The sequence below is a fragment of the Trachinotus anak genome, unplaced genomic scaffold (genome assembly GCF_046630095.1).
Source record: "Trachinotus anak isolate AG129_WGS33_773 ecotype Australia unplaced genomic scaffold, CSIRO_AGI_Tana_v1 ptg000002l, whole genome shotgun sequence".
In the NCBI taxonomy this organism is placed as follows: domain Eukaryota; kingdom Metazoa; phylum Chordata; class Actinopteri; order Carangiformes; family Carangidae; genus Trachinotus; species Trachinotus anak.
In genome coordinates, this window is record NW_027273853.1 from 10,186,562 (window position 1) to 10,200,880 (window position 14,319).

At 41.5% G+C, this 14,319-nt stretch overlaps 1 protein-coding gene and 1 long non-coding RNA gene across 4 annotated transcripts in view; one reads left to right on the top strand and one right to left on the bottom strand.

The window, feature by feature from the left end:
* The window catches only part of LOC139631353 (reelin-like), a 90,291-nt gene that overhangs the window by 21,308 nt on the left and 54,664 nt on the right, over positions 1 to 14,319 (bottom strand). For all 3 annotated transcript variants that reach the window (XM_071495565.1, XM_071495558.1, XM_071495550.1), the window contains exons 8-24: positions 14,206 to 14,257; positions 12,855 to 12,963; positions 12,120 to 12,360; positions 11,773 to 11,918; positions 9,569 to 9,720; positions 9,281 to 9,396; positions 8,445 to 8,653; positions 7,835 to 7,963; positions 7,621 to 7,730; positions 7,066 to 7,132; positions 6,538 to 6,771; positions 5,437 to 5,598; positions 4,457 to 4,693; positions 3,855 to 4,047; positions 2,955 to 3,067; positions 974 to 1,111; positions 601 to 787 (exon numbers count right to left, since the gene is read on the bottom strand). In XM_071495565.1, the coding sequence (XP_071351666.1) occupies positions 601 to 787; positions 974 to 1,111; positions 2,955 to 3,067; positions 3,855 to 4,047; positions 4,457 to 4,693; positions 5,437 to 5,598; positions 6,538 to 6,771; positions 7,066 to 7,132; positions 7,621 to 7,730; positions 7,835 to 7,963; positions 8,445 to 8,653; positions 9,281 to 9,396; positions 9,569 to 9,720; positions 11,773 to 11,918; positions 12,120 to 12,360; positions 12,855 to 12,963; positions 14,206 to 14,257 (2,595 nt within the window). The remainder of the gene's footprint in view (positions 1 to 600; positions 788 to 973; positions 1,112 to 2,954; positions 3,068 to 3,854; positions 4,048 to 4,456; positions 4,694 to 5,436; positions 5,599 to 6,537; positions 6,772 to 7,065; positions 7,133 to 7,620; positions 7,731 to 7,834; positions 7,964 to 8,444; positions 8,654 to 9,280; positions 9,397 to 9,568; positions 9,721 to 11,772; positions 11,919 to 12,119; positions 12,361 to 12,854; positions 12,964 to 14,205; positions 14,258 to 14,319) is intronic.
* LOC139631395 (uncharacterized) lies at positions 5,478 to 6,652 on the top strand. Its single transcript, XR_011693372.1, has 3 exons — positions 5,478 to 5,590; positions 6,329 to 6,433; positions 6,526 to 6,652. It is a non-coding gene; the product is annotated as an uncharacterized lncRNA (long non-coding RNA).

The following is a 14,319-nucleotide window of genomic DNA, read 5'->3' on the forward strand; positions in this document are numbered from 1 at the left end:
TATTGCCTTTGCTAGCATACTTGAATAAATGTTCCTGCCACAAGTAAAAAAAGCTATTTTCTGGTCACAGCTGCAACAACTACAACTATGTGTATAAATTTAGAAAAGTGATGAGGCTGCTAAAATATATCAGAGGTGTGCAGCTGTCTGGATGCTGTACCCATCTTCCATCCAATCAGATTAAATAAATTCTACAAGTACTCAGATAAAGGTAATTCAGATGTCAGAGGTGAGAAGTTTTTGGCAGTAAAATCTAGGAAGTAATCAGAGAATTCTTACATCTGCCAAGTATGCAGAATCCTCTAAATTGGTTATTTTAATAACACAAAAATATTTTTGCATCTGGAGCTGGATTTGCACCAAAACACAATGATCAAATTAGGCATATGAATGCTTCATATGCCTAATTTGATCCTTCCAAGTAAGGGCAGACATTTATGACAAAATATGAAAAAGTAAAAAAAAAATGCTGCAATCTCGCAAGTTTAAGAAATTCTGCTTAGATCTGGATATACTCCATAATATACCATGATGATGATGACAAAAAGACAAAGGATGAAAACGGTATTCTTAAAGAAGACAGTTTTCTAGTTGTTCTACCTTGCTGAAGTACAGGGACGATCCAGATGAGACCACTCCACAGCCCATGTCAGGGGTGACCACCTCTCCACCAATCACCTCTTGCCATGTGGCCAGCAGTGCATCCTGGGACTCAAAGTCAGAGAGTACACTGGAGGAAAGGGGGGAGGAGGGCTGGCAGTCTGTCCCTGAGAAGCCATCGTCACACCTACGAGGGAAGAGAGTGGCTGAACTTCTTATTTGTGCTCTGGGTTCATCTATGATTTAATACGCAGCCGACAAGCATCCAGAGACAGAAGATATTTATGGGCCTCCATGCTGAGTGATACTGAAAAAGTAATAAAGAACAACCTCAGGAAGTTTAATGTTTGAGTGAGTGCATGTGAAGGCTGACCTGCAGTGTCCATGGTCACACCAGCCATGTCCGTGGCACATGTTAGGACACTGTTGGCCAATGTAGATGTCATCCAGGGCCCACTCATCCTGCTCTCCATAGTAGTTCTGGATCCAACGGAACCGTGTAGCACTGGACCTGAACACAGGTGACACACACACACACACACACACACACACACACAAAAATTGCTAAACTAGATCCACACTATAGAAGCTGTACATAACGTCATACAGTAGATGGAAGAAAACTGCAATACTGTAACTGCTTGCTCAATTACAATTGATAAAAAAGTAATATAACGTTAAAATGCATTATGTAATCTCAGAAAGCAAATGACTGACAGTGATTGCTAGCATATCAACCATAACATCATGTTATTTTCACTAATCTACTTCTCTACTAGGATAGAGATTTGTGGATTTAATGTTCCTGCAGGTAAAGATAAACCCTATAACATGTGTGTACGTGTGTTGTAATGTGTGTTTGTGTGTGTGAGTTTGGGTTTTGTGGTTGTGTGAGATGAATGTCAGAGAGAAGGCAATATAATCGTGACATCATCTCTGTTAAAGGTAGGCTGTGGATGTGAATGTGTGTGCAGTATGGGTGCATGTTTGTGCATGAGAGTGCCTTTCAGTGCAGCTGTTTACTGCATGTACAGAAATGACAAATGGCAGTAGAAGTGTAGATAGTCAGGTATATTTGAGATTATATAGCAGGGGGCTTTTTTGGTCTGCTGCTTTGGTGACCTATATCAACTAAGATCACCTCCTGATCATATAGAGCTAGCCACGACTGTTTTATTATCATTTACTGCCATGACCCCATGACCTCCCATCACACAGTGCAGGAGATTAGATCACCTTTATTTAGGAGCTGGGGAGTAGAATGAAATGGAGGTGGAGGTCACAGTGGTCACTGTGGAAGGTTTATGTGATTATTTGAGTTGATATACTGTATGTGTGAGCTGCAGCTGTGACAGTGCATGTACTCCTCACAAAGTGTCCAATATAAAGGGACTAGTTTAGTTCGTGCTCTTTAAGCTGAATAATTACAGTCTTGTTAGTTTAATACAAAATAACTGCAGTCTTTGTATTGTTACAGGCAGAACACAAATTTAAAGGTGTGAGTGGAGTATCAGTGTATCCGTAATTGTGAGATAAACCATGCTGGTCAGATAAGCACAGCTCATACACCTAGTATCACCGCTATGGCAAATGCAGACTTGATGCCAGAGCTGGAGGAACCTCTCATATCATTTAGATCCCCTGTTTTGAAGGACTACATTTTTCTAGTAAATTATAGCAATGCTTAAGTAAGGAGTAAGTAAGGAGTAGTGAACCAAACAGAAAATGTGTCTCTCAGGAAATTGTTATATTTAAACACATCTGTGTTTGAAACACTGAAGTGAGCCTGGCTAAAACAGGCCTCAAACCCTTTTCTCCACAACCACTGTACTATTCTTTCAAGTGTGCATATTTTTGTAATAAAGTTTGACTTATACAGAAACATTAACATTACATGCCAGACGTAAATTAATCTCGAGCAGCTTTTTACTGTTTTTAGTGGAGATCTGTGCCTCTGTGCATGAGAAAGTGAGTGTATTAAGCATTTTGCATCATAGGAATGCAAGAATGGTCAGCATGCATTAAAATCCCAGTATGATGTGTTGCTGGAAAAAACGTTGTGCAATGTTAATCAGTGTGAATTGCTTTTGAGCAAAGCTTCCTTTCTATATTCTTCCTTTCTCAAATTTTTCAGGACAGGTTTGATGTGGAAAAGCTTATGTGTCCATAGTTGTGTTTAGATGTGTATAAGAAATGTGTGTCTTTGTGTGGATATGTAGCCACCGACAGTAATGTGTGGATTATTTTTAGTACTAGCTTTTACTTTATGTTCTAAGATCAGAGAACATATTATCCCAAAGGGTACTTTGAGAGTCTTTTCTTCTGTGTCTATTGTACAGATGTACAATACTTACCAAGTCTTTTGAGGCAGAGACAGAGTGATGCGTCTCCAGTCTTTGAACTCTGATGGGTGGTAGACACTAGGAGCTGTAAACTCAGAGCAGCTTGGCATGCCGGGCAGACAGGCCTAGGTCAAGAAAATGAGGGGATTCATCACTATACACCCATGCTTTGCTAAATGTTGATTGCTCATAATTAATGAAACAAGTTTTTCTTTTTAAATCTAACATTGTGGACCCAAGGAAAAATCTTCAAAAATAGCATCATATACTGCAGACACCCTAAAGCTTTATTAGTCCCACAGTAGCTGCATATAAAAAGCTAATTCAGGATTACAGTATCGTTGACCTTGAACTCTGGAAGACAAGCGAGGATTAACAGTACAGGACATTCAGTGAGTTACAGTCTGCACTTGCCAGATGACTGCATTTTCATGCACATGGAAGAATTCGAGAAAATTCACTGATGGAGGACTCATTACGCCCTATTCAATTCCAAAAGCAATAAAAATCTTGGCAGATACTTTGGTGCCTTATGAATATTTATGAGCCAGTTGTGATCACAGAAAGTCTTTGTTGAATCATGGGAAGATAATCCACTTGCTGATTCAAGTATTGTCATGTATTTGCTAATAGTAGGATGATAAAAAGTAATTGCGATAATTTCTCATCTGAAACAAAGTGCTACATTTAAGGTCTATCATTATTTACACATTATTACCAAGGCTGTAATGGGCAAATCAATATTCATGATCATGAATAAATGATAAGTTTCCTTCTCTCTCTCCGGGATGACTTCTACAAGTTTGAGTCATAAACAAAGGTGTGTGTCAGGCTGTTGAAACACAAGAGGTCGGATGTTAACAATCACTTAATGAGAGGGGAACAAAGGCGAAAACATTTCACGCTCCTTACCTCTTTGACCAGGTGCCAGGTGAGGCCGTGATTGGTGGAGAACTCCAGGCGGACCTGCGTGTCAATGTGAGGGGAAGGCTCGCGGCCACAACCCATGACCAGTGAGAACTGCAGACTGTAGGAGGCTCCGATCTGCATTGACTGAGTTTCCACATAACGAATACTGGAGCCAGGGCTGGGCTCACCAGAGAAACTGGAGTACAACAGGGAGGATATCATGTGTCAGATGCTGTGGAACATGACCTTAAAGCCACCATGTGTAGACTTTTCATGTGGTTTGAGCATCTATCAAAATATTCTGATGGAAGTAACTTTTGTTTATTACAAATCCCAATTAATACTGAAGGAGTGCTGCTGTCAACCCATTTGTTTTTGTAACACCAGATTGGATGTGGCACTGCCAATGGATTACACATAGTGGCCTTAAATTGAGAAAGTAATGAGAAAGTTACTGTTAAATACAGTAATTAAGAACTAAAGAAATATCAAACCAATTCATTATGATCAAACCCAGTAGACACTCTTCCATAAAATCAAAAACAAGCACATCCAAATACCATTACAATATAATGACCAATACATTATCTCTATCAGTCTCCTACCTGAGTGTCCAGTCATGCTGGCAATAGGGCTGGACATGGCCTAGGTAGAAGCCAAGACTCTGGGTAACATCTAGTACATTGCTGAAGTCCAGACTTATGGTGTTGAACAGCACAGACGTCATGCTGATTTCATCCAAGGCCCACACATCGTGACCGCGGCCTGAGTGGTATGGCTGCCACCAGCGAAACTGCACGCCAAACTTCCGAGCACCGGGCGGGAGTTCAACTGACACAATCCTTTTTGGGGGAAAGAAATTGTCAAACTGAATTTAACTGACTCTTCATGGAAACTTTTCTTGACAAAACTGTGTATGCGCACACATACAGTCACAGTTGCACAAATGTAAGAATAGTGGGATGTATTTTCAGGGCAGTATTCATAATGACAAACATTTCAGCTGGAATTAATCACACAGACTGACTGAACTGTGTCTCAGACTGACATAATCACAGTCTGCTGTTTGTAAATAATCTACAACTGGACAACCTTAAATAGTTTCTGACACAATGCAGATGGTCTGTATTACCAAGATGCACTGTATACCCACAGCATTTTCATCATTGTATTTTATACCCTGCCAAGTCAGCCACAAAAACTGACTGATTCCTGTGTCATGATGTTTTTGTACAAAATTACATCTTGATAGACTAAGAACCTGCAATTGCCTCCTGCACCTGATAGTTGAGTAGAACTTGTCCCTATCTCACTGACCCCTGTTGGCCTTCCAAGTGCTGATGAAGAGCTCTGAGACTTGGCATGCACAGCTGGAAGCCAGCCCACTTTGTCTTCATTATACACATAGATGGCACTAACTGACTCAATGGGTCCCAGTGGCTTACACCTCCAGCACACTATTAGCAGTGCAAATGTGTGTGTTAATAGACTCATAGTGTCTCTATGGAATCATAAGTATACAAGCCTATGCACACACACACATCACACGCATACACATCACATGGACACTAAGCACAGCAGGTACCTTGGCTCATGGAAGCCTTGGTAAGCGTAGTGTTGCAGGAGTGTCCAGGTAATGCCGTTATCTGAGGAGTAATGCAGCAGGACGCCCTCTCCTGGCTGGTCTGGAGCAGGACATGAGCTCAAGGTGCTGCGACTGCCTAGTCGAAGAGTGAACTGTAGGTACCTGCAGAGAATCAAAGTGAGAAAATGAAACAAAATTAAAGCAAGTGTAAAAGAATTGGAGCGGCAGTTGAGACAGACAGGGTGCAAAAAAGGAAGTGACACAGAAAAAGAGAAAAAGATAAATGAGAAGAAGAAAAAGGAAGGTGACCAAGAGTGTGTTCAGGAAGGAGAGTTGAGAGAGAGGGGCAAAAGGGTAGATAAACAGACAATCATGCAGAACGAAGAGGTGGGAGAGAGGTGGCAGCATGATGGATGAGATGATTAAATGAATGAGGACAAAATTAAATGAGGAGGTGGAGGGAAAGAAAGAATGAGACAGAGAGACTGTGAATGAGAGTCAGACTTCATATCCATGTATTCATGTAAACATGCATAGTCCTAATGTAGCATGAGCTTATGTATTCATCTAGGTTTTGGCAGGCATATTATCGTCTATACTAATGTAATATTTATTATAATTTCCATCATCTCTCAGGCTGCCAGTCACCCCCCAGCTCTCTCTGTCCTTGGCTTAGCTTTGCTTTCATTAGCGGTGCAGTTTCCTCTTTCAGGCAGCTGTTCACTCAATCAGCCAGGAAACTGGCATTAAATATGGCCATCAGGTGGCACACTGAGAGCCGCAACAGGCATAATCAATCTAACACAGATGCCATATCTAATGCCATCGCTCTCTCTCTATCTTTCTCTCTCACATTTTTATTCTCTGCTTTCATCTCTCCCCTCATCTGCAGTCCTCCCCATGATCATAATCCATCTACCAGAAAGGAACAGAGAGTATTGACAAAGGAGGCGAGTGGATAGGTGACTGGAAGGAAAATTTGCAGTATCTATCAGATGTAAGGAAACCTAATGAAGTAAAATATATATAATATCTACTGATGAAGTTTATTTTTGTTTTTACAAAAATTACGATACTGTTCTTTATCAGCACTTCCATTACCTGGCCTGGGAACTGTCTAATGGAGCAGTGACCAAGTGTCGTCTGCTGTCCCTGTTGAAGACCAAAGCCTTGCCACTGGCCAGCACCCCGCAGCCAAAGCTGACCTCAGCCCCACGAAGAGAAGAGAAGCTGTGGTAGGAAGAGAGGCGTGGGCTGGAGAAACCCTCTGACAGGAAAGCTGGGAAGGTCTGGGAGGCGAGCTCACAGGCTGGACCACTGAAACCTGGGTCACATCTAGGAGATGGAGAGAGACAGAGGTGTGAGACCAGAGGAGAGGAGAGGAGAGGAGAGGAGAGGAGAGGAGAGGAGAGGAGAGGAGAGGAGAGGAGACATTAAAAAGAATGAAGGATATAATGACAAAAAGTAGACAGAGATAATGAAAATCCATTAATAAATCATAACCATTATACAAATTTGATTAATTTTGAATGGTGATTGGTGCTGCAAGGCATTAGGTGGATAATGAGCAGACTCATTTTGAAGGGGAGACACTGGATTTATTTGGTTTAATAAAAAGCAGATCCTTACTTGCAGCCTGTTCGGGAACAATGTCCTCGCCCAGAGCAGAAACGAAGACAGGCTGGACCAATATACACTGAAAAGCAATAAATGAATAAAAATAAATTACCTTTTACAGCAAAAAAAATATTTTTTTATGTATGGTCGAGTCTGTATTATCTCATTAGAAAGAAGAGCAAAGATATTACTGGTAGAAGATATTACAACTGGACAAGGACAAGGGACACAATGATGAACCAACCTTGTGCAGCTATACACTCCATGTAACCTTCAGTAAATTCTATTAGCACCTTATACTGTACATCAAGTACAGTTCATACTGAACTAGAGTTTGCATAACTAGTGTCAAGGAGTTGATTTATGTTTATTTATAGCTTATCTTATTGTGTAATTTCTTATTCTAATTTATTTGACTGTTACAAATAGGAGCTTACCTGAGGCCTAAGAATTTCACTGTTTCACAAACCAGTGTGTAAACTGCATTGTAACATGTGATAATAAAAACCTTGAGCCTTGGACTAATAAAAAACCTAGAACCATATTACTTGTATGTATAGTTCTAACCATTGTCTATGGCCCACATGTTGCCCGATCCAGTGCCAGACTGCTTCCAGCGAAAGCGTGTAGTCTCTGTAAGTGCAGCATTGGGCAGAGGGATAGAGATTCTTGTCCACCTGCAGCAGTGCAACACAGTATCTTAATATAAACACATAGTACATTCACAGCAAATGATAGACACACAATAACAATGTACACACACACAAATGTGCGTTCATACCCGCTGTAGTTGTCAGAGGAGTAGATGGTGCTGTGAGGTAGATGGGGTCCAGCACAGAGCTCTGGCAGACACTCAGTGTGAAGCAGAGACCAAGTACGACCGTGGTTGGTGGAGAACTCCAGACTGACGCTGATGAAAAGGAACGAAGAACATCTTATCTCACAACTTAATAGCAGAATTTGATTTTCCCCCTAAAGCAGTATAAAATCACTAAGCTACTCTACACTCAGAATAGGTAAAAAAAAGACTCTTATGTCTTCTGAGACTCTGTTGCAATGTCTTTACCCCTTCTACTCCTTTATTAAAACTGCCATTTTGTACATTTACAGCTTCAAATAGATGCTTGAAATTTGAGGACTTACGGGTACATACCTGGGTCAAATGAGTTTAGCTTCCCCTAGATGCTGCTGTTCTGAAGAATTATGCCCTTCAGTTTCTTATGTGCACCACTTACCATTCTTAACACCAAAATAACTGAGTGAATCTAGGGTGTCTCACTTGGGGTGTGGCGATCTCTTTTGTTGCAGCCCATTTTTGTGATTATCACTAAAAAAGTGGCCATATTTTCACACACAAACACTGCCTAACCTAGTTTTAAAGTGTGTCACACCTGTTGGCAGGCTGGTAGGAGCCACAGCCTAGGTTGATGGAGAACTGAGCAACGTGTGTGTGTGTGCCAGGCAGCACAGGGAGCAGCTGCATGAAGTCCACGGCCCACACATGACGGTTGGCACCCCCATGTGACTGTTGCTCCAGGCAGAACTGGGTGACTGGTGTTTGCAGCTCAGTGGGCAGTGCCACCGATACCACTGCAGGAGTCTGAGAGAGGAGAAATGAAAGACAGATGGAAAGAGGGAGGACACTAATTAGAGCTGAAACAGTCATATTTATGATTTTATGATTTATGATTTATGATCTGCTTGCTATTTACTCATTCATCAAACAGTTTGGACAATAAGTCTCCATTTGAAATTTCTTCTTGAAAAATGTGATTAATCAATTAATAGCTGCCAAACACTAATTTATTAGTCAACTAATAGTTTCACCTCTAATAGAAATATATCAATAATCTGTTATATGATTATAACGACATGGGAATGGGCTGGTTCAGTGGTGAAACACATTTCAGTGAGCAACAGAATGATGTGACTGCTCAACATAGACACAATCAAAAGCAATAAAAAATTTTAATTAATTCTACTCATCTGAACAATACTGCTGCTGTGATCCTGAGGTTGGGCTAGGGCTGGGTAAAATACCTTAACCCTACCAACATAACATGCTGGAGCTACTCTCACACTGAAAGTTAGAAATTCATAAGTTGGTATAGTTGCTCTAGAAATTGAACATTGTGATGGTATTTATTGTTGTTTCCATTTAATTAACTGTAAGGTTTCAGGGAGAGTACATATGTTTTTGTGTGTGAATAAGTTGTGTATGTCTCACCCTGTAAGAAGAGTATGGGAGGATGTCAAGTGCCACAGGTTCCCTCCTGCCTTCAGACCTCCCAAACAGAATGACATCGTTCTCATGGGACTCTCCTGGATTGCAGTTGCCACCACCTAAACACAAACACACTTCACTATGTTTATGCAATGTCATACACATGATGAGGGCACCATAAAATAGAAAGACCAATACACAGAAATATATTACTATAAGTGGAGCTACTGTTGCTCACTTGTTCTTAATGTAAATAAATGACAGTGTCTGATGGATGGGGGATTTCCATACCCATGGTAAAGTAGAAGCGGAGGTTTCCATAAGACGTGGTGTCAAGGTAGGGGGTGCACACCCACCTCCGGCCCTCCTTTTCAAAAACTAGGGCTGATCCCGACTCAATCTCTCCACACTGGGTCCCATAGACAGCTCCCTCTATGTTCCAACTGGATACAAAACACAGACAGGGAGGGCTGCTTTAGTAAGGAAAATTAGTTTCTCAAATGCTACATATTTATTAGTGTCCTGAATGATGATTTTTTTTACCACCATTATTCTCTTCTCTTTTTATTATTGCTCTACATGCTTTATAAATGATTTGAGTAATTTTAATTTATATTCAGTTTTTAAGGCAACTTTGTACCAGACAGAAATAGCCTATTTGCTAACTTTGGTGCATTTACAGCAATGTTTATTAATGTGCACTGTCCTTATTAAATAAATCAATAAATAAAAATGTAATGAGGCAGTATTTCACTTACATTAATAATTCTACATAAAAACTAATTCACAGTGAGATGGTAGTACAACAATAGATGTTTAACAGTAAGTACATAACAATTTAATGTGCATATATGATGTACAGTCAAACAAAGACAAAAGGAAACAGAGGGTTTACATGTATTGGCAATTTTAAGCACTTAACCATAGCCAAATAATATCTCTGAGTGAGACTTCACTGAAATAACTGTAACACAAATTATAAGATACCAACACTTATGCTTACAGATTGCCTCTATCACCTAACATCTCCCTCTGGAGTATTACTGAAGTCAGGAAACAGTTGCCATATTTTACACCTTGCCGATCAACAAACAGAATGCCAGGAATTCTTGCATAAATCACCTGGAAGAGGACTTACACATATCAGAACACACACATGTGCAGACACATACTTCAGCACAGTGGAGAGAGGATCCTCGTTAGCGCTGACAGAAGTTAGCTCAGTGTGTCAGCCCTCTCCTGCATTCCTCTGCCCCTCCCTCACTCTCTTTCTCCCCTCTTTCCTTCCCCCCTCTTCCTCTCTACTCTCTGTCATACTGAGTAAAGGCTGGTGTGTCTCTGTCACAGCCAGTGTTGGGTTAAATGAGTGTGGCATCACCAGAAAAACTTTGCCTGCCTACTTCGCACATGTGTCACTCCATGACACCTTAAGGGTGACAGCAAGCATGCGGTGTGCCATGCTAGCATGCTGGCATTCTGCAGGAAAGTGTGAGGGTGCAGGGTAGCTGCAGAAACACGCTCCTGTTTGAGGTCCTTCTCATTAATGGAAAAATGTACTGACAGACCTGGTGCATGAGGCCTGTTAATGACTCTCTGGCAGCAACACTATCTATCATCTCTTTCTATTCTTTCCCTACCTCTCACTGTGCTTTTCACAGTGTTTCCTTGCTTTCTTCTGTCCAGTGTGTGAGTTTGCCTGCATGTGTGTGTGTCTCACTCTCAACAGATGGACTGCTGTCTCTGTAGCAGTCAGAGGCATGGCATTCACCTGTGTGAGCTTGACTGAAACTTGTTCAGCACGCTGCATGTCATGTGCTTGACATACGATAAGTGACAGGTGTCAATGCACATGCATATGTAAACACAGAGAGAAAAATCTGAGCACTGATATCCTACCAAAATCCTACCTCTCTGTTCCAGCTAATATTTAGCCTGCTGCTAAAATGTTTCATTCATACATTCATTAAGGATAATTTTTTCTTGGTTTGTTTTGGTTTAGATTTCAGTTTAAGATTATGTGACTACTTTTAAAGCCTAACCATGGTTTGGCTCTGTAAAATACTTTGATCATTTAACATGATAAAAGACTATTGAAGACTATTGTCTCAGGTCTGGCAACCAACTTTGGTCATACTTTATTAGCCTAATTGCTATTGACAGAATACCCTTTCAGGATCAGGTTAGCTGAGTCAGTGCCACATTTCTAAAAGGCTTTTTAAAAACTATAAACTTGTGTAGGTTGGCATTTTAATAAAGTATTACTCCAGTGTTTTTTGTAGTTTGTATTATATTCATATCAATTACATAGTTTGACCATCCCTTGTAAATTGTTTTGTCGTACTTTTATGGCATTGTATTTTGATGTTCATTTGTGAAGCACTTGGTTTTATAGGGTGCTGTAGATATAAAGTGACTTATTCACTTCCCTCACAAAAATGTAAATCGGATTCAGACAGCTGGGAGGGAGATTAAATACGACCATTATTTTGACTTACTTTGATGGTGGGCTCTCAAAGTCTTCCTCCCAGTAGCTCCTTCCCTCTTCCCTGTGCAGATCAATGTCTTTGGTGGAGGCAAAGCTGTGGCCAGCTCCCTCGCCGCCATGGAAATACAGAGCATTGCCCTCAGACTGACAGGCATGCTGGCCAGTAAGAACACAGGCGTTAATACAGTCAACCAGTAAGATTTTTTCATGACTTCATATAAATTGATTCTTATCATAAGCAAATGCTGCAGTTCTGCTCTAAGGTTTAAAACACCACATATTTATGACATTAATTCTGCTTCTCATTAATATGACAGGTCATTGGGCTTTCTAATACATTTCTAACTACAGTGCTACCTTAATTGTAGCTCCAGGGAAGAAGAGCCAGTTAGCAGTGTCTGGAGGGTCCAAATTGTCCTCCATGAGCGGGGCTCTGTGAGCAGCATTGACCAGCAGCATATTGTCCAGCCCCCAGCAGGACTCATAGCCTTCGGGGCCTTGAGGGGCCTCCTGAGACCAGCGCAGACGAACACCTTCAGCTCTGGAGTGATGTGGCAGGGGAAGAAGGTGGATGACGGTGCTGCTGTTGGTTGGGGCTCTAGAGAGAGAAAAACATACAAAATGAGAATCTTGGTGAGTGTGTGGGTGGTGGCTGTATTTATGTACTTAACATGAAAATGATCATCATTAATCATTAATCATTATATGAAACTGAAATAGCCAAATATGGAGAGACAATGCATTCCCTCACGATGGAGAGAAACTAAGAGAGAAAACCAGGTTTTGCAATGTATCCAAGTCTATGAGTTGGTTTCTGTGTTTACATGAAAGCATAAGATGCACAACAGACAAACAACTACATATTATAGTTAGAAGACCACTACATTATGCCTCTGTCTGTGAACTGAAAAAGCAGAGAGAGGCAGGGATAGAGGGATGAAAAACAGGGGGGGGGTCATCGAGACACAAACAGGAGAGGAATGACAAATTGAGAGGAGGAGGTGTGAATGAGGGAAAAATAAGAGAGAGGGTGGGTGTTCAAGACAGATGGAAGAACTGTGGGATAGATAAGGAAGATGAGGAGAGAGAGACCTGATCTTCTCCAGTGTGATCCAGTCATCTGAGGTGTTGGCGTTACCACTTAGGCTGAATGATACGGTGATGCTGGGGTCTGAGTAGCTGAACCGACAGGAGCCTGAACCTGGGGAATATGAACATACAAAGAGGACAGACTTACAGTACATGACTGTTACCACAGCTTAATAATATGTCAGCTGGTTTCCTTTTTTCATCAACTGAATTTCATCAGCAGGGCAATGATCCTCTGTATGCCCCAAGGAGCAGCCAGGCACAGCATGGTGGCCTCTTCTGACTGATTGCTCCCACATTCCCTCCTTTAGCCAAGTGGAAAATTGTATCTAAATGGTGTCATAGTGGAACTAAGTGATCAGCAGCTTAACAGCGCTGAGAGAAGGACAAGTCGATATGGAAGGGGTTGGGCAGAGGTGATGAGAGGAGAAGTGCTGATGTAGGACCAGAGACTCTATAGTCAGCTGCAGCTAAATACTGTTGGTGTATCTGTGTGTGAATATTCTTGTGCATTTGAAGAGGTTATGTGGGATCAGACTATTTTTGCACTTTAAATATGTGGGTTTGTGTGGGTGCTGTGGGAACAGGCAGGGGTCAAAGGTTGCTAATGGAGGAAGCAGGCAAACCCCCATGTCCCCACCTTTACTCTCTCCTGCCCTGCTCCCCCACTTCCTCCCACACCGCCTGGCGGCGAGATGCATCCGTGTCTCGTCAGTGTCCTGCTGTGATGCTCCATCCCCACTGAATACAGCCGTGCATTAACCTGCGACCACTTCATTGTACTGCTCTACTGAACTGCTCCATACACAACACAAACTCATATTAATGACCTGCAAAGCGCAGCCAGACAGAATGAGAGACAGGAAAAGAGAGAGGGAAAAGCGAAATACAGGAGAGGGGTGAGGGTGAGAGGGGTTGTTGATACAGTATGTACTCCTGTTTCCACCCAGTCGCGTTCCCATGAGAACTGGCAGATGCATGTAATGGACATGAAAAATACAACACCTCTAAAAACCCTGCCATGGCCTTCTGGGTGTCTTTCCAGAATACTTTAAATCATTCATTATTGTGATAGGAGGAGAGGGGAGAGAAGAGAGACACGGAGAGAGGGAGAGAGAGAGAATGAAACACAGAAACATCCTGTCTACCAGTTGGTTTACTGACATATAACAGGGCAAAGGATGCTTGTTTCCCGTCGATGACAAAGGCATCTGTTGTGCTGGCTGGCTTAGATGGTTGCACGCAGGGCTAAGATATTTTACAAGGTTAAAAGTGTCTCATACATTAGTCTGTTATACAAAATCTGTCTCAATGTAGTTATTGTTTGCAGTTCATGTGGAGATTTATTACTCACCCAGAGCAAACTGCAGGACTGAGGCTGTGCTGGTGTTGAGAGGAACAGTGGTCTGGGGAAGATACATAAGGCAGTTTAGGATGTTACCAATAAATAATCAAATCTAGTTTAAGT